The 22093-nt window shown below is 32.8% G+C and overlaps 4 protein-coding genes across 6 annotated transcripts; 2 read left to right on the top strand and 2 right to left on the bottom strand.

Annotated features, from left to right (window-relative positions):
* Positions 1-99: 99 nt before the first annotated feature.
* LOC135134783 (protein lifeguard 1-like) lies at positions 100-18381 on the bottom strand. Of its 2 annotated transcripts, none has more exons than XM_064063607.1 (4): positions 18196-18381; positions 17809-17840; positions 12796-13032; positions 100-1476 (listed from the first exon to the last, which is right to left on the bottom strand). In XM_064063607.1, the coding sequence occupies exons 2-4, from the start codon at positions 17837-17839 to the stop codon at positions 755-757; spliced, it is 990 nt and encodes a 329-aa protein (XP_063919677.1). In that variant the 5' UTR covers position 17840; positions 18196-18381; the 3' UTR covers positions 100-754. The 2 variants fall into 2 exon arrangements, with proteins under 2 accessions (XP_063919677.1, XP_063919678.1); XM_064063608.1 differs by having other exon boundaries at positions 12826-13032; positions 18196-18380.
* LOC135135355 (uncharacterized) lies at positions 8465-10667 on the top strand. Its single transcript, XM_064064382.1, has 2 exons — positions 8465-10205; positions 10257-10667. The coding sequence occupies exon 1, from the start codon at positions 9071-9073 to the stop codon at positions 10106-10108; it is 1038 nt and encodes a 345-aa protein (XP_063920452.1). The 5' UTR covers positions 8465-9070; the 3' UTR covers positions 10109-10205; positions 10257-10667.
* Positions 18382-18801: 420 nt separating the features above from the next.
* LOC135134786 (ras-related protein Rab-10) lies at positions 18802-20717 on the top strand. The gene is made up of 4 exons (XM_064063611.1): positions 18802-19012; positions 19202-19401; positions 19453-19542; positions 19595-20717. Exons 1-4 carry the CDS (start codon positions 18886-18888, stop codon positions 19787-19789), a joined length of 612 nt encoding a protein of 203 aa, XP_063919681.1. The 5' UTR covers positions 18802-18885; the 3' UTR covers positions 19790-20717.
* A 5-nt stretch (positions 20718-20722) lies between these two features.
* Positions 20723-22041, bottom strand: Tilb (touch insensitive larva B). Of its 2 annotated transcripts, XM_064063606.1 has the most exons (5): positions 22023-22041; positions 21528-21974; positions 21170-21479; positions 20892-21119; positions 20723-20840 (listed from the first exon to the last, which is right to left on the bottom strand). In XM_064063606.1, the coding sequence occupies exons 1-5, from the start codon at positions 22030-22032 to the stop codon at positions 20726-20728; spliced, it is 1110 nt and encodes a 369-aa protein (XP_063919676.1). In that variant the 5' UTR covers positions 22033-22041; the 3' UTR covers positions 20723-20725. The 2 variants fall into 2 exon arrangements, with proteins under 2 accessions (XP_063919676.1, XP_063919675.1); XM_064063605.1 differs by having other exon boundaries at positions 21170-21974.
* Positions 22042-22093: the final 52 nt, after the last annotated feature.

Here is a 22093-nt window from a genome sequence, read left to right as displayed (position 1 = left end):
CGTTATTAACTGGATTCATATCACTCGAATAAGTTAAATTTACCCAACTGATGTTCAACAGGTAACTGCCACTACCGATTAATGTACTAAAATTATCAATTAAGACAATATTTCAGTGCATTTATTCTTCATTTAAGCATAATACAGTAAACATTAAAAACTATAGTTATCTCTATTTCTATACAATATATTATTATATACTGATTAAGGAATTATTAATTATTGTGATCAAGGTAACAGTGAGTCATCACAAAACGCTTTTAGGTCTTAAATATGTGAAGCGTTTGTCAGTGGCTGCTATATTCACTGATCTCAAATAATCTAAAAACTACTTCCACTGATCGAATTCTACAGTTATTTTCATCAGTAAGATTGAAAGCATGAGACACTTCTGCAAGACCTACCAAACGTGAAGCCTGCGTAAATCCCTCTACCGTGTAAAAGTTATCATAAAATTCAGTCGCTTTAAATCACCTGAAGTCACGTTATATTAGCAGAAATGTCTCAGAGTCTGGTGTTGACATAGTTAGAAGTATTAAGACAACAACCAACATTGAGTAGTACTCCAAATGTATTCGAACGAAAGAATAAAAAATTTTTCTTACGTGTTAATTATTTATGAAAAGTTATTTCCATAGCGTTTATTAAATACCAAATATAACAAAACGTAGTTTTTCAAGAACAATAATTAACAAAAAAACAAAAAAAATTCTCACCAAAACAGTACAAACTATTCACAATTTGTAAGCTACTCCTAGTCCCTTGAAGTACCAATAATCGATAAAATGTACATGAAAATGTTAATAATATCGATGTATAAGTTAAGAGCGGCAAAAACGTATTCTTCGGGCGAGATGGAATACTTATGGTTGCCACCCAACATGAGCTGCGTGTCATATATCAAGTAGATCGAAAATATTAAAGCGCCCAATGAGGCGTAGACCATTTTCAAAACTTTAGTCTGAACAAAAATAGTGACAATACCAAAGATCAGCAGAATCAACACCGCAACAAACAGTATTCCACCGCACATCGTAAAATCGTATTTCGTTTGGAAAGCAAAGAGTGTCAACCCCAAACAAACGGCTGCCGTGATGCCAACTGCCATCATAACTTCTTCGGCTTGGTACGTCGAGGAGCTGACCGCAAGGACGAAGGATTCTGCCAGAGTGAAGATGAAGAGGAAAATGTAGTTTGTCGGGGTCTTTCTTCGTACTTCCCCGCAGCAGACCAGGGCTATCATTGTAACGAACAAGACCACGAGGGATATAATCAGCAACTCGACGTGGGCTCTGACGAAAAGTCGGGTCGGTTCATGGTACAAAAACCACGCGATGAATCCAAGAGATATGGAAAGCTGTACCATCAAAATTGAGTAGACTTTGCGGATGAAGCCGCGACGGATACTTTTGTCTGAGAAGTCGAATCCCTTCACTTCGGGATCGTCGCCAGGGTAGCTTGCGCCTCCGTACATGCCTGGAAAAATTATTAAATCGGTTAAAATAAATTTTCGAAAATGTTACACAAATGACTAGTGTTGCCAACATATTTTAATTACGAATTAGAAAAAATGAATTACGTTAAAATGCAATTTTAGAAATGGTAATTTATTTTGTAGCGAAGTTAGTAAAATAATGTTATTAAGGTATGAATTAGTAACGCTAAAAATAAAATAACACGTTTAGTGGAAATCAATGTCTTCCATATAAATAACTCAACATGAGTAGAACTCAATAAAAGTAGTTAATTCCTATTTCTGTACAAAGTAGAGTTACGCTGACATAATAATAACACAAAAAATCTACAATGGAAATAACGTCCAAGTTAAGTGTGTTCTTGTGATCCATCTGTTCTTGTAAGGGTGTACACACACGTTCCGATAATTGACCATTCAAATAGCCATCACATTACATAATAAATAATGTACTACATTAATTTCCATAAAGTGCAGTTTTGTTTCTACAACCACACAAGTTTTCTATTTTTCATATTTTACCATGACCTGAGTCTTTTTACAATAATTAAGTGAATAGCATTCAGTTTTTAAAGTACGGTTCATAAAACTTGTGAAGTTTCCCCATACAAGTGAGTACATTAAAAGTGTAACTTTGTCCCTCTTTGTATGCGATAAAGAAAAAACTCACTACCATACCACGAGTACGGATGCCACATGCAGCTGACTAGAGTTGTAGCCCTTCTAAATTTAGTATCATGCTTTGAACCAGTAAAAAATTTGCTTATAAACATGAAAAATGCTTTTATAAGAGTATCAGATAAAAAACTTTAAATTACTTGAAGTCGCAACCTACAAGCTTTTGGCCCTTCTTTCTTTTGTAGATTATAAATTCTACAACGTGGTGAGTTTTACATGTTACTAGGAGTGGTGTTAAACAAGGATCTTACCTTAGGTACATCTTATTCTTATTGTATTTTAACGATATGTTGTGACAATCATGTGTCAAATTTGCATTTTGACCATCCAAAAATTTGTGTCGCTTTTACAAAGATAAAGCTTTTAGCAACTTTAGCAAGTGTTTGCAAAATGAAAAAAAAAAGAGAAATGTAAACTTATAATAATTTATCGAATATTAACTTGTACAAAAATAAATCGAATTCGGAAAATATGGATAATTATTGTATTCATTATACGAATATTTCATTTTTCTTATTCGTAAGTGATGCGACGGTCAATTATAACGTGAATTTTGTCAAAAAGCTTTAATCTTTGTTCCACTTGAATAAACAATTTGTTAGTACACAGTTTCTTTTTGTGTCAACTTATTCATGAATAGATCGATTGTAGTTGCTTTCTGAGAAGTGTAAACTTTCATGTACTACGTTTGGTTATCTCATAAAACCTTCACGTTAAAAACGACGATAACTCAATAAGTATACTTCTTATTCATGAGTAAACAACACGTGAGGTAAGATGAAATATCGATATTATTCTTAAGACCTGAAGTGTTTTCGCAGTACTTACAAAAGTGTAGATATATTGTTCTTCTACTAATTTCGCTAATAAAATCATTTTTAACGAATACACATATTTAAAATAGTATGCTAAAGAACGAATTTCATAAAAATATTGAGGCACGAATCCAAGTGCCACAATGGCCTTATGAACGAGTAATTTATACTATTTTTTCTACCGCGCACGTTTTTTCACAAAATTTAATTGAAATTTGCCTTTTTTTAAATCTGGGGAATTTTGTAGTGTTTGGTGATGGGTTGGTCTGACAGTAACCAGGAAATATTTGAGGTTCGAATTTTGACAACAACAACTGTATTTCAAATCAATTCGAGTTTTTGTAAGTTAAAATTGGTTAAAATGTCTTGTGAAGAAGTTAGCGAAGTCCTTGCGCCTCCGGAAATACGGGAAATTTTAATTTGACATTTGCCACTGACATTCACCTGACATTTTTCGTCATGGCTACCAATCTTACACCAGATCTATTAAAGAACGCCTTTCCGCTATTAACGAACTGCTGTGACATCATTTGCGTGCTTTAATAGCTCTATTAGAAAACCAAAAAACCTGTGCTGTAGAAAATAGTACATATATTAAAGAACGAGTTTCATAAGGCAAACATTGAGGCACGAATCCAAGTTTATAGAACGAGCGGCGAAGCCGCGAGTTATATAAAGGATGAGTGCCTCAATGGCCTTATGAACGAGTTATTTATACTATTTTTTCTACCGCACACGTTTTTTCCCAAAATTTAATTAAGTGATGGCACATACATTTACGAACATAAACCAAATAGTAATGCGATGTATACATTAAATTTAACTTTCCTAAGATTATTTTATGATTCACGTTCGTCGCAATAAGTTTACGTGATATTTCTTTAATGAGCAGATAATTCCAAAAATATTTTTTGTAATGGTGGTTACCTTGAAAAAACCTATGGAATATTTAACGTTTAATTGGTCACATTCTAAAGATTGATCAACGCCACATTTACTTAAAAAATACACGTAGTAAGTTTGCAAAACACATGTCAAAGTCAAAGTTGAGGTCCCCCTTTTTCATAGATAGGAGAGTAAAATTCGTTCTTTTCTCACTGTTGTATCAAATCTGATTATATTTCGATGCGTTTGCGTCAGCTGTTGAATAAACAGTCGAGTTACCAATAAATAAATTTCCCACGGGACCCAATGTCATGAAAACCTGGTCAAAATTCTCAAAAGTTTTTCGCGACTTGTATGCAACAATAATAACATCAATGAGATTAAAGCACTCAAAAAGTAAACAAAATATTCTCCTTACCTTGTGCTTCCCCCTCCATCTAATTGAAAATAAATAACAATCAAATCGCGAAAATTAAAGCCCTTTGAAGCTGACAAACCGCTCAGTCCTGTTGTAATAATCAATTAAAAATGCTACATTTTCATTAGCGATAAGGACAACAATTTATCAGCTGCATGATGGTACGATAATTTTTTGAAGTGAAAGAGAAAACAATTTTTTTTCAAACGGATAAAGATTTGAGTGAAATCTGAAAATTCCATAAACGGACATTTTAGCCAGGTTTTCATTACATTGGTGCAACTGTATACGAGACCAAAATATAATTTAATCGTTTGATTGTTGCATGAGTGTCAATAATAAAACTGGTTATTTATTGAGAATATTCCACAATAACTGAAAATTATAGAGCAATTAAAAAAAAATGAGTACGTGCGTGAAACGTCATCGTTTTAATGACTAGTACCACCCACTTTGCAGAGTGCAAATTAAAAAAATAATACAAGATTATTCCTGATATGCATCTGATGTGACAAATTTCAAGTTAATCAATCACGAAACATGAAATAATATGGAGGTAATCATTGTTCTCAGGAAACAATAAAAACTTGAAGTGATACTTCACTGATAAAAGCGAACTGCGAAAAATATGGTTAAGTAAATACCTAGTGACTATTAATGTTTGTGATTTTTTTGATCAGGTTGGCAGCACATTTAAAATTTTATTATAGTATTCCTGATTGTCAATTTTAGGCACCAATCAGTAGTTGCCAATGTTGTCATCTTCTTATCATGTTTGTTATAATTACGCGCTCTTATATCAAAATTGACAACGGTCAACTAACATGGCAACATTGCTGCCAATAATTCAGAATTGCCAACACAAACATTTGCTTCAATTATTATCAAGTCATCCGGTACTAGGAAAAAATTGGTCAATAAAAAAATCCCGCTTCTTTGAAATTAAAAAAAAAATTTGCAATTTTTGTTTTTTGATAATCTCTATAGCGTAAATAACACTCCCGCAGCTTTTGCAACTTAAATTTTTCAATTCTTAATTTTTTTATTTCTTGAGTTTTTCGGTTTGCAATTTTTAGAGTTTTTAAGTTTAAATTTTTCAGTTTTACAATATTCCAATTTTAGAATTTTTGTATTTTTCGATTTGAGTTTCTCGGGTCAATTTTTATGTTTCCACTTTTTCGATTTGCAATTTTTCGTTTCGGTTTAATAAAAAAAGAAAACAAATCCTTTTTTTTTTCAATTATTCGATTTTTCAATCGTTTCTACAATTTTTCGATTTGCGATTTTTCAGTTATACATTTTTTCGTTTCTTCAATTTTTAATTTTGTAATGCTTTCATTTTAACATTTTTTTGTTTTCGATTTTGCAACTTTCGGATGTTTCAATTTTCAGATTTTGCAATTTTTCAATTTTCGATTTGAAATTTTTCGTTTTGGTTTTTTGTTTCCTTAATTTTTGAATTTTTAGCTTTTTCAATGTTTTGATTTTCTAATTTTTCTTTTTTAAATGTGAAATTTTTCAATTTTTCGTTTTTTCAACTTTTGATTTTCAATTTTTCTAGTTTTCATTTTAAATCTGCAATAATTATAACTTTAAAAAAATTCACTTTTTCAATTCGTGTTTTAGAATTTTTCCATTTTTCAATTTCTGGATTTTAAAACTTTTAAATTCATTCGATTTTTCCAGTTTTCGATTGTTAATTTTTAATTTCTCGATATTAAATTTTTTGATGTTACAGTTTTTCGACTTTAAAATTTTGACGATTCTGTAATTTTTCGATTTTAAGTTTCTCGATTTTTAGTTTTTCATTGTTTCAATTTTCCGTTTCTTTAATTCTTCGATTTGCAACTTTTCGCTTTTCCACTTCTTCAATTTTGCAATTTTTCGTATTTTCCGTCTTTGATTTTTAAATTTGTTCCGGTTTTTAAATTTTTCGATTTTTCCACTTCTCGAATAAAAAAAAATTGAAAAAACTGCAAAATTGTAAAACTGAAAAAACGAAAAAGTATAAAATGAAAACTTTGAAATATCTAAAAACTGGAAATCAAGAACTTGACAAATTGAAGAAACGGAAAATTCAAAAATCGACAGATTAACAACAAATTGAGAAACTTACAGATTGAAAAGGTGCAAAATCGAAAAAATGAAATATTGAAAATTTAAAAAATCGGATCACTGGAAACCACAAATTGCAAAATTGAAAAATTTAAAAATTGAGGAATTGAAGAATCATAAAATCGAAAGGAACATAGAAAAAATAGGGGAAATGAAAATTAAAAAATCGGGAATGTTAGTGCCTCTGGCGGGGACCTGTTGCACCCCTCTCCACCCGTAAGGGTGGGAGCCAGGGCCACCACCACCTTCGAATACAGGGAACATTCATTCACTATTCATCATTCACTCTTCAAGCACTCTTCAAGCGGTTAACATAGTCTTTATATTCAATCTCTGGACCTAACGGTCATAAAATCATACTCGCTCTAGAACACACTTGTTATTTATTTAATAAAACTATAAAACGACTGTCCGCTGCTCTTATTCATAATCCATCAAACTTAACATGGTCCTTCGAGCCGGATCAGCGACAGAAAATCAGTAACAGTGATAAGTGTAGTTCGATAAATCATCATCGCTTGGAATTCAACATTCCACCTAAATCATCAAGTATTCAAAAATCGGTAACGGCCGCGAGTGCAGTGCAAATCATCGAGGGTCATTCATCAAGAAACTCAGGTAGGCTTTAGTTTTGTCCATTTTGCGTAGTGCATTATTCTCGTACTGACGATGTCGAATAACGAATCTCTCTGGAAATTTATCGTTCTTGTTAACGATGTGCATTCACATGCGGAGTTCATCTCGGAAGTTACAAACCACCAAAAAATAGGCGAGTTAAGATGCAGGTTGGAAGATTTGAAACGGGTACAATCTAACGTACAAAATCTTATAGTTGAACATAAATCGGAAATCGTGGTATTTTTAGATGACACGAGTAGCGAAGAATCTAACAAACCCGCAGTTTATAATCTCGGACCCGTGCAAACCTATATCCATGAAATATCGGAATTATATACTGCTCTAATCAAAAAAGCCGATTTGTTGTATCATCTTCCTTTCCCGAATTCGTTTAACGTAAATACTAACAATGCTCATCTCGAAAAACGTTGTGAAAATCTAAAACCCATAAAAGTGGACAACATGCTAAATGGAGAACCCATTAAACTTCATAAGACTACCAATGCTTCGGTTAATGTGCGGTTTACCCCTGCACTATTCATTAAGTATAAAACTATAGATAACAAAAAAGTCATTATTTCAGAAACGCATAAGTTAATACCGAATTCTCACAAATTATTATCAAATTCAATATCAAGCAAACCGAAAAATCATCCGGATAATAATTCTTGCAACTCTGTGGGCATGTCCCAAACTAAGATAGATAGCACATCCAATCCAAAATCAGACACCGCGTTAATTCCAATAAAAAGTCATACAGATAATTTGAAAGATTGTAGCTCATTATTGGATACCGGTAAACAATGTGAATCCAAAACCAAATATTTGGGTAAATCATTAAAATCAAACACAAAGAAGGTACAAGTAAGCAATAATCAATCAATCCCGTGTTTTATATGTTCCCAAATGCACAACATATTCAATTGTACAACTTTTTTAAGTTTAACGCCCAACGATAGAGTGGAACAAATAAAGAAAATGAATCGTTGCTTCAATTGTTTAAGAAGTAATCATGTCGCGAAAAATTGTTACATATCAAGGCATTGTAAACAATGTCATAAGAAGCACCACACGCTTTTGCACGCAGAAACAAACAATAACCTTCTCAAAAATGAAATCAAAAATAAACCAGATGAGGATTCCGATAATCCTGAAGACACCTCGAAATGTAATTTAGCTATTCCGTCTAGTGTACTTTTATCCACCGGTTTGATTCGCGTAATGGGCCAATCAGGTAAAGTAAAAGAATGTCGCGTTTTCTTGGACATCGGGAGTAAATCTCAATTCATCACCGAAAATTTGGGCAAGTCTTTGGAATTACATATTCATAGCATCGACACGTCAATCGTAGCAATTCTTGATAAGAATAAACATTCAGAAAATGCCGAACTTAAAATACAAAATCATTTTATGAAAAATCCACCGGCGCTTCAAAATACCCCGCTGGGGTTGATTCTTAATGGCAGTTTTGGGCATTTAAAAAATTCCCGTCATCACAATATTAGTTTGAATAAAATTATTTCTCATTTGTTTGAAGTTGAGACTGTCAAAACCGGAAGCAGGTTATTAAGCAAAGGTCTTAAAACCTCTGTATTTGCAACCCCTTTTCAAAATACCACCGGCCATTCACCCGATGGTCGTTTCGTAATTAAACTCCTCTTTTCGGAAAAGTTGGGTCGTTCCACCGTCCCTTATTTCAAAAATCCACCTCAATTAAGAAATTCCCAAGAAGGGGTTCTCCAACCGTTATTGTTCGCAGAGGGTCGTAATCATAAACTTACCGAGGGTTTTATTGTCTTTCTAAGGAAGTACCTAGACCTTGTACACCTGAAGGTACTTAACGGAAATTCCTTAAATAATCCTAGTTACCTGCCACACAATTGTGTTTACAATCCCTACATTTCTTCCATTAAATTCTGCAAGGTTTTTGACCGTTCAAATCTTAGCTCAAACAATTCAAGCCTAAACGACAACTCATTAACAGCCCCCGTTTTGCAGTCCGAACCTTTCACAATTCTAATTCAATTTCGTTTGCCCCAATTTATCGACACATGTGATATATCGAAGATGTACCGGTGTGGTTGGCTTCACTCGGACGACCGCAATTATCAAAAAATCATGTGGCTAGAATCTCCTGAACACAATCATTGGTTTTATGTCGATAAGGCATTGTTCGTTTCAAATTCTTTAGTCAAATTAATCGAGCCCAAAGACGATTTAAAGACCGTTCTAGCGAAGGCAAGTTCCAAGATAAGTAAATGGTCGTCTAATTGTACTGATATACAAGAATGCGCTCAGGCTACATCCAACAGTAATCGTTTAATAACTGACAAACAATACAATAATAAAACTTTAGATATCAGGTGGGATAACCAAAAAGAATCGTTTTTATATGCAGCATTCATTAGTCACGACGTCACAAATTTCGTAAGTACTAAGCGCAAGCTAAGCGAATTGCTATTAGGGAAAGAATTTCAGAATAAGCTAAAACCAGAAAATATCAAATGGACTTTAATTCCCCCGCGTGTGCCCAATTTTGGTGGTTTGTGGGTAGCGTGGATTAAATTCATAAAAACTCACATCCAGCGCATTATCGGATACAACCATCTAACGTACGAGATGATGTATGCGCTTTTGGTCAGGATTAAAGCTGTCCTGAATTCGCACCCTGTGACGCCGCTTTCCAGCGACGTTACTAATTCAGCCGCACTGACTCCGGGCCATTGTCTTGTTGGCCATCCATTGACAACTCCAGTAGAAAAGGAATACACTACTATTCCTGTCAACATCCTTTCCCGTTGGCAATTGAGTGAATCCTGTCGCCAACATTTTTGGAAGCGCTGGTCCGCGGAATATCATACGACGCTGCAGGGGAGATCCAGGTGGCAAACCCTCTCAAGAAACGTTCCCGGCACTGGAGCGCTGGTACTACCGATCAAAGAAGACAACCGGCTCCCGTTGCGGTGGCGATTACAACGAATAGTGCAAGTGCATCGCGGCAAAGACGATCTGGTTCGCGTAGTGTCTGTGCAGTGTCGAAATTGCATCATAAAGTGCGCCAATTCGGAAACGGTATTTCCATTTACTAATTCGGGCTCTGGTTAACTCATTACATACACACTATTGTAAATAAAGTTTGTCCACTCATATTGTACCTGATAAAGAGTTGTAAATCTCTCTTTCAGGTGTATTCCATGTATAAGTAATGCATTCTTATTGTATGTGGGCAAGTGTTGTAAATCGCTATTCTTAGTTTATTGCCCATATTGTATAATCACTGTGAATCCATTCTATACAATGTTAATTGTAGTAAATCTTACTCATGTATTCTGATTCGAATTGATCATTACGATATCATGTTATCACTCTAACATTCTATTATTTTGGTATTAAAACAATGTAATTGTTTCAAGGTGGGGGGTATGTTAGTGCCTCTGGCGGGGACCTGTTGCACCCCTCTCCACCCGTAAGGGTGGGAGCCAGGGCCACCACCACCTTCGAATACAGGGAACATTCATTCACTATTCATCATTCACTCTTCAAGCACTCTTCAAGCGGTTAACATAGTCTTTATATTCAATCTCTGGACCTAACGGTCATAAAATCATACTCGCTCTAGAACACACTTGTTATTTATTTAATAAAACTATAAAACGACTGTCCGCTGCTCTTATTCATAATCACTACGCGGGAATTTGTTTCACCGCTGCAATCCCCCAGTTAAAGTAAAGTGTGTTTTACGGCGAGTAGCGGGGACGCCTTGATCTGGTCCACAAGGTCGTAGCCAGTGCGTCGCTAGGAGTGTTTACAGCTAGTAAAAAAACTACTTCTATATTACTATATTACTTCAAATAATAATACTTGATGCCCTTTTTAATTTTTCAACCACAGGACCACAGATTTGTGATCTTGAAATGTTATATTATGTTGAAATAGACCAAAAGAAAAATATATTTGTAATCAAACTATCGCCGCGACAGCACTGGTTCTAGCGTATGAGATACAATTCCGCGCGTTGTTCATAATCCATCAAACTTAACAGGGAAAATGAAAAATAAAAATCAAGAACTTGAAAAATGAAAAAAACGAAAAATTGTGATATCAAAAAATTGGTCGATGGTAAATAAATCCAGATTATAATTTTAATTTTGCGAAATTTATTTCTTATAATAACCGTTATTAAGTTAAAATAAAGATACGTATGCAATATTAAAGTAAGAGTTTTTCGATTACAAAATTTGATGATGGCGTCTTCAACATTTTTGCAAGGACACGTATATTAATCTGGATAGTTGGAATGTAATACGTACTAATAATAACAGTACTGTATTCCCAAATTTTCGGGAAAATGGAGTGAATCGTTCTTGATTTAATCAATACAATAAACTGCCTCATTTATAAGCTAAAAATTGTTCTCATCCATACTATTATTCTCCTTTGTATATCTGTTAACATACTTTGCTTTTGTTTTTTCTCTTAAATCAGAAATATCGTTTACATATTTACACCTTAAAAATGCGTAAACAAATTCAACCAAAGTCTAACGTTCTTCATGACGCCGTTCCTCAAATTAAAATTATAAAAAGTGTAATCTACACTACTTTAATGCAACACTTAGTCAGTTGAGTGACTCATGTATAACTTTCACAATTTACAGACGTTTGTATGTGTGAAAATTTGAGTTTTTCAACAAACTGAAATGAAGATTAAACGCCTCTGTAAAAAAATTAAACAAACCCAAAATCCGCAAAGCAACGCACTTTCACATTACCACAAAGGCTTAGAAAAAATAACTGCAGAACACACAGAAAATTTAATGTGAACTAGAAAATTATTCACACAAAAATCATTTTACGCATACTGAGTCAGTATTCTCCACAAATTAAACTTTTTTTATTATACACAGTCGTTTAAAAAGAGAATGTAATTAATTAAAGTTTCAAAAAATAACACAAACTTAGTAGTAAGTGAGATACGAAATTGCCACTTTTAAACGATAAAACTGGATTGAATTAAACTTTACACAACTGTCGTTAATTTAAGTTACAAAGACCACTTTTTTTTTAATTTAAATTTTTGAATTGTTCTTTTAATTTGAACAAGTCTAAGCTGAGGATCAATTTTTATGCCAAGGTTACTTACAGTATTTCCACGAAAACCGAATACGTTTACATTTTCAAATATTTAAATCCATAAAGTCATAACGACTTATAAAGACTGCGTTACAGACTTATTATGTATACATGTTTTTTAAAACAATATTAAATCGTCGGAAGAACATACAAATTTTACAGTTACTGATATCATTAATGTTTAAAGTAAAAAGTAATGGGTTGTTTTGATAAACATATTTTGACCCGACGCTTTTTAAAAAAAAAGTCAAAATTTATAAGCCATGTGGATGCTACTCTTACACCCTTTCCAAGATTCTTAAAATCCAGATTAGAAAAATTACATGATTATTCCTATTTCTTATGAGCAGCTTTTTTCTTGTTAATTAATTGTATTGCTTCGGATAATTGCTATCACTTATTTTACGTAACAGAACAAACAAATCAATTACATTTCACAACACATCATAAAAATACACCGCACAGCCACTGACATTGTTAACGAAATACAAGTATTATAATTCCACTAAAAGATATCAAAATGTATATATATGTCTACTAAATTTGCATCTACTGTATTAGTGGTGTTAGTTAATACGTACTAAGCATTACAATAAAGACACAAGCTCTAAAACAGGGTGCACCAAAAACCTTCATCCCAAAGAACTAAGAAAAACGAACCAGTGTTATAAGAAAAGGGAGTTGTTTCACCTGGTTGTGGGGCCGAGTCATATGGGCTTCCGTATGGCTGCTGTGGCGGTGGATTAAATCCCGGTTGTCCAGGGTATGCACTTGGTGGCGGTGCACCTGGATAACCTGGTGGTGGTGCAGGATATCCTGATGGAGGTGCACCAGGGTAACCACCGGCACCCGGAAATGGTTGCTGCGGTGGTGGACCTCCATAGTAACCTTGGTTTCCTATTCATAAAAAAAACATGTGATATGTTGTCAGTTGGTAATTCCCTAGTGATTACGATGAAAGTCATATCTTTAACCTTTTCTCTGTTATTCATTATCAGTAGAATTAATTGTGAAACGTGTAAGAATGACTACACATTTCAGGAAACAATAAAAATATGTTGAAGTTTGAGTTTCTTGAGAACGTGAAGTATGAGTAATTGGGATAATGAACAATATGAACACACTAAAAAACAAATGCTTTTTATTGTACTTGTATTCTAGAAAAGCAAAATTTTATTAATCCTATTAGAAAGTTTGAAATGGGAAAATAATAAAGCAGTTTTTAAACGTATTGATATGGTCCCACCACAAAAACAGTTGTACAGCACAAATTCATTTTAATTTAATTATACCACTTTATGTGTTGATTTAATGACGATATAACGTCATAACCTTTTTTAGTTTTTATCGTGTAATTATTTGTATCCAGTGTATTAATCCCCTAAAAATTACGACGAATTCTGTTTAGTTCCAAATATGTTGGAGAAAAAGCACTTTGAAGTAGTGTTAATGCATCAGTATTCTTCATTGAACAAAGATCCCTAATTATAACATTTCATTTTCTAGAAGAAAAAAAAGATTTATCTAAGATTTGCTAAAATCGTCGTCGTTCAACAAGACCTTACCAGATCAAAGTGGTAACACGATAAAGAAATTGACAAATTTTCGATGTAGAAGCTGTTTGTATAACTTACTAGTCCGAATTAGTTTAAAACTACTACCTGTATGGGGATAATTAGACAAAGTTTGGTTAGCGTTTAACTATCTAAACAGTACTCATAACATATATATATATATATATATATATATAAAATTTGACAACAATCAGTCCTGTGGTTTCGGATATTAACAGGCAGACAGACAGAGGAAAACGGGAGCCCTATTGTTTCGTACTCCAGGCGTTATAAAACGTCCAGAAAACATGAAAGTAGATATCCATTTGAGGGACCCTAGTATAATACTTCCTTAGCCTACGCTGGCGAAGTAAAAAACCGTATTTATTAAATTATAAAAAATTTCGTTATGTATGGTCGACCAGAATTGCATGTAGTATATTGCGGAAACAAAAACAAGCACCCTGTATACTTGAAAACTTGACAAGTTTATACTTTTCACATAATCCTAGAAATACCATGCCATCTGTTGAATATGTATACACGTACAGAGGATTTAAATATTGTACTGAATTTAAGAAAAATAACACGAATTAGTAAGGTTTTATAGGCAAAACATTTACACCACGAATTTTTTAAATCAACGAAAATCAAGCACTATTCAGTAATAACAAACACACTTTTAAGGAATAAAAAATTGGTCGAAGGCTATTTTGATGGAACTTCCCTCGCCCTTGAAGATGATCCTACAAATCCCGCTTTTTTTTTTTAATTATAAAACTTGATTTTACCATTTTCGTTTTCTGATAACCTCTACAAAGTAAAAACCAGTGTGCTGCATATGAAACATATTTAAAATAGATAACTAACAGGAAAAAATGAGATATTCTCAATTTCTCAGTACATGCTTAAATTCAACTGTTTATGTTTATATGCACTTCGAGAGAATTAGCACGTTTGAAGAAAATATTGTCAGATGACGTCATCATTTTTGCGGAGAAGGAACAGAAATGGAGAAATTTTGATTGACTATTTAGCATGCTTCCAATAATCTTAAAGTATTTGCAAGATTTCATAGCATTCGGTTTTGCAATTTCAAAATCATACAATTTTGATTTTTTTTTTTAAATCTGGATGTTTAGGGTAAAACTCAACACGGACTCATAAATCACAAGTACAGGAGTATCCTATTTTATAAAATCGAACACTTTGACAAATCTAAAAACTAGAAATCAAGAACTCGACAAACTGAAGAATTGGAAAATTAAAAAATGGAAAGATTAAAAATTGACAAACTTAAAAATCGAAAACAGGAAATATTGAATATTACAAAAATCGGAAAATCGAGAAACTGAAAAATGAAAGATTGAAAATTTGAAAAATTGAATGAACGAAAAATTATAAAATCGAAAGGAACATAAAAAAAAAATAAAGGAAATGAAAAAACGAAAAATCGCGATATCAAGTGGAGAAAATGAAAATTAAAAACTCGGGAAAATGAAAAACAAAGATGAAAAACGTAAAAAATTGAGGATACGAAAAATTGAAGATTCAAAAAATTAAAAATTGATAAACCGAACAATCGAAAAATGAGAAACTGTCATATCGAAAAATTGGAAAATTTGGAAATCGAGAAATTGAAAAATTGAATAAATTAAAGTCGAAAAAACGAAAAATTGTGATCAAAAAATTAGTCAAAGGTAAATAAATCCAGATTTTTCGAAAAAATACAATTTTAACTTTGCGAAATTTATTTTTTATGATAACCGTTATAAGTTAAAATAAAGATATGTATGTAATATTAAAGTAAATGTAAAGAAGCATGCTACGCGTTTGTTTTAAGTGAGTTTTTCCATTACAAAATTGATGACGACAACATTTTTGCAGAAATGGAAAAATTTGGATTAGACTATTTAGCATGCTTTCAATAATCTTAACATATTTGCAGGATTTCACAGCATTCCGTTTTGCAATTTCAAAATTATACAATTTTGATTTTTTTTTTCAAAAATCTGGATGTCTAGGGTAAAACTCACACGGACTCATAAACCACAAGTACAGCAATATCTTGTTTTATAAAATTTAAATAATATTTACAAACGTAAATTTTGGTAAGGATGACATGCCAAATTTTGGTTAGCATTTTACCATCTACACGATAAGCATATAAAATTTGATAACAATCGGTCCTGTAGTTTCAGAGATTATCTGTTTAATAAAAATCCAGACAGACAGACAAAAACGAGAGACATATTTTTTCGTACTCTAGTGGCCATGAAACGTTGAGAAAACATGTAAGTTGTCAGTCGTACTATAAACTCGATTACGATACTTTCTTAGCTTATGCTCAGGAAGTAAAAATTAATACATCACTCTGATACTCACAATTTTTATAATTCCGAGCAAACATTTACAAAATCTTCATGAATCAATTATTGTCAATATCGTGTTTTTACGTGTCTTTATTACGTTGTCAACAAAATATGTGATGTGGGTTTATCTTCGAAAAATTGAATACATTTTTTCACGTCAATTGTACCAAAAATGATTCACGTAATAAAATGCTATATTATAATAATAATAAATCTGACTCATCTGATAATTCAGCTAGATTCCCGTATCAGGTAAAACAATACGACAATGCTCCGACCTCTTCCGTTGTCTCAGTTTTTCATAATGAAATTTTTAGCAAGAGTACATATCGTTTTATGTAACCAATAAAATATATTGCTTCATTCACTAATTTCTTTTAATCACTCTGTATAAGCAGTTCTAAAAAACATGAATGCCTGCAAGAGCAGACTAAATAATATTTTGCATATCTTAAATAGCATCTATCCGGCAAAATTTGAAGTTGATTTATGACGATTTAAGCTTTTGGAGGACAAACAGATAAATTTTTATTAGCGATTTACCATGTTACCATGCCTGCGATAACCTTACAACGTTCGCAATATTTCAGCATTCAATTTTAGTGTCTACCTGAAACTGTAAAATGTAATTTTTGTTTCCAAAAAAACTGCATGTTCAAGGCCAAAAATAAAGGCTGACTTATAAACCACACATACAGAAATATGTTATTTTATCAAATTTAAGTAGAATTTACTCTGCAAAATTTTGTTGTAGTCAACAGAAGACAGACGACAGATAAACGGAAATGGAAGACCAACTTTTTCGTTCTCTATCGACTTTGAAAAGTCGATATAGAAAATCCCTAACCACCTGTATAACAATAATTCAATCGACACAATCTTCTTTAAAACGTTCCATAAAATCAAACAAACTCACGAAAGGTTCAAGTCATTGTTAGGATGTCACCAACAGTCACGATCAAACTTCTCACCCTTCTATACATAGAATGGCATAAAGAATTCATACTCAGCTTGATGGAGAAATCCCGCCCACTCACGAACGTCAAGTTCTAGCCTTGACACAGACTGTAAACAAGTTCAAAGCAGAAGAAACACCTGCAGTGCTCAACACTGACCATCAAGCTCTCTGTTGATTAATGAACCTGAAGTCTTGACAATAGCAGACACTTTATCAGAACCGGAAAATTGCTGTGTTGATCGATGTACAACGAAATCCTTCATAGAAAACATTTCTTGCCAAAATAAATTAGAATCTCTGGGAAGTTAAGTGACTATTACACAATTTTTGTTCACAAGCTCTGACTTTGAATCATTATCCTGTAAATCCCCTTTTTCTATTCCTGTCTTTTATTAATAAGATAATATTCACATCTAAATAGTACATAAAATAATCGATAAAATGGTAATTAACTGCATTATGTCCCTGTTATTAACTTCATAATAATGACCAATTTCGCATGGAAATTAGAACTATGGTGATCAAAACATCAGCAAATGCATTAACGTAGTGTTTCTACATTGTTAATTTATATGCACTTTAAAAGTACATCAGTTTTTATTAAAATTACAGAAAAATGGCATACCAATTGAACCCTTTATAGTCAAAAATAAGCCCTTGTATGGAGTATAAAAATGTGTCTTAAAAATGTCAACATTCTCAAAAACTCAAACACAACTCACGTGAATTGACGATAAACGTAACTTCATGGTTCGAAAGTCAACACTTTAACAATTATTTTTCTACATACCTTGTGGATAGGGTCCACTATTCCAAGACATCCTGCAAACAATAAGTTGGTAATTCACTTGTACTCTATTAAAGCACTATGACAAGATAAAATATCTCGAATAAATTTGTGGACAAAACCACACTTTATAGGTGCGTGAGTCATCATTCGGATAAAAATCAATAAAGTAAAGCTAAATATGTACGCATTACGTCTGTAATAAGTGTATTCGATAAAGCTAAAAACAAATGATAACAAATTTCAAAATATTGATCAGTGTCAAATCATATAGAAGTAAAATTACAGGTTATTACCTAGCGGAAAATACGCCCCATAAATTTACTGTACATGAACGGAAATGCAAACAACAATATGGGTCATGGCACTAATTTTATAACTAGTTTTTACCTTTATAAATCTATCTTCCAGTTACTCAATATCGTGAACCTAAAGCTGACCACAAAAAATAACAAACACTGGTGAACTGACAAAAGACCACTTCACGTTTTTTCGGAAATTATCTGGAAATTGTTAAATTGACATTTGACAGCATACATGACGCAGAATCACACCGCACACCGCACACAACACCAAAACACACGGCACAAGAAAAGGAGACATGCGCAGTGGAAATTCGATGTACAGAACAACACATCGAACTATAAGAAACAAAAAACATGAAAACAAAATTTTTCTCTTGAGGTTCTGTTTCGTATAGGATGCATAAACAGCGGCACGAGGTAGTAGAATTTTTAACAATATACTTATTTTTCCAATTACCGCGAAATCGCAACCATTCAAATAACGTAACATTAGCCTCGCGTCAGATCAATTTTGAACTTAATTTTAAAAGCAAGGTTACGATCACATCAGTTGTCCATTTAACATTTCTCCGAAAAAAAATTCTGGAAAAATTTATCGAAACATTAACATCGAAATTCGTAGAAATGCATCGATGATATCATCGTCAGACTCATCGAGTCATCGATGTAATGCGCATTCACCAGTGTTTTCCTGGTGTTTTCGTTTAGTGTTTTCGTGTTCTCACAGTTTTTCATTTTCAGACGTCAAAATTAATTAATTTATATTATTAAAAAAATGGCTAAAAAGACATATGATTTACTATTCAAATTGCTCCTAATTGGTGACTCCGGGGTTGGAAAAACGTGTATACTATTCAGATTTTCTGATGATGCGTTCACAACAACTTTTATATCAACTATAGGTAAGTTAACCTTTGCTCTGAACTTGTTTATTGTTCTGTATGAAATGGTCATTTAACACAAAGAGAATAGTGTCTTAATCAGTTCAGTTAATTGCTTTTTCTCATAAAGTAGAATAAACTTTGTAGTGTATTTTTAACCACACAGGGTGAGGTCATATTAGGCGCCAAATTTAAACCGCTGCTTTTTAGGTATAGATTTTAAAATTAAAACTGTCGAATTAAGGGGTAAAAAGATTAAACTTCAAATATGGGACACCGCGGGGCAGGAAAGGTTTCATACAATTACAACTTCTTACTATCGAGGTGCCATGGGTATAATGTTAGTTTATGATATAACCAATGAAAAAAGTTTTGAAAACATAGTCAAATGGTTAAGAAATATAGATGAGGTAAGGTACACGCAAGCCATAAAATAGAGAGGTTACAGGGGACATTTTCAGCATGCGAATGAAGACGTGGAGAAAATGATCCTTGGTAATAAGTGTGATATGTCTGACAAAAGAACAGTGAGCAGAGAACGAGGAGAAACTGTAATTATAAAATAATTACTTCAGTTCGTTTTATTTTATATTGTGTTTTCAGATTGCACGTGAACATGGCATTAGATTTATGGAAACATCTGCAAAAGCCAATATAAATATAGATAAAGCTTTTAATGACCTTGCCGAGGCCATCTTAGATAAGACAGCAGGCAGAGAACCAGGTGATCATGTTGATAGGGTATTGGTAGATAGAAAACAGCAGTCAAATACTTCCAGATCTTGCTGTAACAATTAGTTCTAAGTATTTCAACTTTTTCAATTAATCTTATGCATAAGAACTGATTTCTAAAAAAAAATTGTTACTCTGAACAAGTTTTTTTACCATTTACAAAATAGTCTAAGAAAAGTAAAAAGGGAGAAGTCAGTTCATTTGTGCTGTATGTGTCATAAACCAAAAATCTGAGTGTAGGTGTAGTTGGAATCAATTCTACATGGCAAATATTGCTGAAAGCTTCTGATTTTTGGTTTCAGATTTTGAAATATTCAAATCTTTTAAAACGAAATTACAGAGGCACAAATGTTTAATTATATATTATAAATGTGCTTTACTTATTGTATGGTAAATGTCAAGATACAAATTATTTTTTAATATATTTAATATAAGCCATTTGCTTTAAAATAAACTTATCCAGTGTGATGTAGAATACGATGATGTACTTCACTGATGTGAAAAATTTTCACATTTTTGTATAGAATTACATTTTGTAATATGACAATTTTTTAGATATTTCGCTCACATCAACGTAATCATTTGAATGAGTATTTGATGTTTAGGTGCAATTTTATCAAATGTTTTCTATCATAAATAAAAAATTGTTGCTTTCAACATTATATTTGTTCAATTAAAACTTGATATTAAATTTAAGCAGGACAAACCAGAGAGACTCGAATCGAACTTAAGTTTAGGATTAGTTTTATGTTAGTTTTTTTTATATAATGAAGTCATTACTGAATTTGGTTGTTGAAGATCGTTGTGTATTATTTAATTGGGTTGCCAATGGTTCTCTGGTCCTGTACATTAATGTGTGTATGTGCTAATTTTTTAAGTTCGTCATATACATGTTTTTCGTTTGTAGAAAGTATTCAGTTTAATGTAGAAACTTGCAACGATTTATTTACGTGTATAAAATATGCTTTTCCAAAAATAAAGAAAACAAAATAAATGTCATTTTTATCCATATTCTAATGGAGGTACTTCCGTGTTATCCTCAAATGACGGTTTATCACTCTTTTCCACGATTTTACTGAAGTCCATTTCGTCGTTTTGTTGAACATCTAAAAAATTCCTAAAACACTAGCATTACAAACAGTACAAATTTGGAACCTTCAATTCGTACTTCTTATCGTTTGTTTTTAATAACATAGTATTCTCTTTACGTTTTAGTGGCTTGCAGTTAGCCCGAGGCATATCAAGAACTAAATGTCCGGTGGTTTGAGACCTTCTAGCTGTACTTTTATCAACCAAAATTTCTTCCGAAAAAACTATCTGAAAGACCTTTCCTTTAACGGTTATTCTTACATAAATCGGTTGCAAATCAACTTCAATTAAATTCGTGTCCAAGTGCCTGAAAATTTTTCTTTCACACAAGTAATCAATCAACTCTAATGTGTATACTTATAGACCGCTAAATCGAGAACAAACTTCTCTGGATCATCATCCAGGAATTTAAAATTTAATTTCGCCTGATTGACATTTAAAGGTCTACCGCTTTTAGAAAACAATGAAACCAACTTCTTTTGCGGTTTTTCCTCTTCAAGTTCTTTCGATTTTCTGGATCTTCGCGATATTTCGACCCTAGTTTCTGGACAGTGTTCACTCGTGCTTCTCCAGAAATCTTCGTCACTGATTGTCGGATCATGATTATGCCCAACTCGTGTTTTTTGTTCCGTTCTAAAACGCGCATATTCTTGCTGCGCTTCTTTAACTTTTATTTCAGCTGAAGATATATTTTGTTTTGCTTTTATTCGCTCACTTTTTGTAATCTCCGTTCCATCCAAAGCGAGCAATTGAGGAAGTTTGGCAACGACATACTGGCGATAAGCGTCGAAATCGCAACAGGGATTTCCAGTCAAGTACAGATGTTTTAAATTAAGATTGTTCTGTAACGAACAAACACTTTCCAAATCGCCGATAAAGTTTAAAGTGAGGTCTAGTTTTTCTAAAGACTCGCAACGTTGCAAATTTTCAATTTTTTCGATATTGTTTACGGCTAGATTCAGATATTCCAACTTTTTTAACTTGTTTAGGTTTTCTATTGTGGGGATTAAATTAGCTTGCAGGTAGAGGATTTGTATGTCTTTGCACCAGTTATTTATGTGTTCGATTTTTTCGACGTCTTCTTGGTGAAGAGACAGTTCTTCCAAAGTCCCGATGAGACCCTCGTTATGTTCCGCTTTTTTTCTGATTAAGTCTTCTGTAACTGTTAATTCAAGACGTAGAATTGACCTTAAATGTAATTTTTACTTACTTCTGACCATCCTGCCAGATTGACAGGTTACTACTATAGTTACACTGTATTGATAAAACTTTTCGTGAAGG

The sequence above is a fragment of the Zophobas morio genome, unplaced genomic scaffold, assembly GCF_036711695.1.
Source record: "Zophobas morio isolate AGI-343-1 ecotype UQ-CSIRO unplaced genomic scaffold, CSIRO_AGI_Zmor_V1 ptg000024l, whole genome shotgun sequence".
Lineage (NCBI taxonomy): Eukaryota > Metazoa > Arthropoda > Insecta > Coleoptera > Tenebrionidae > Zophobas > Zophobas morio.
The sequence above is the reverse complement of the archived record's forward strand: the minus strand, read 5'-3'. Positions and strand labels throughout refer to the sequence as shown.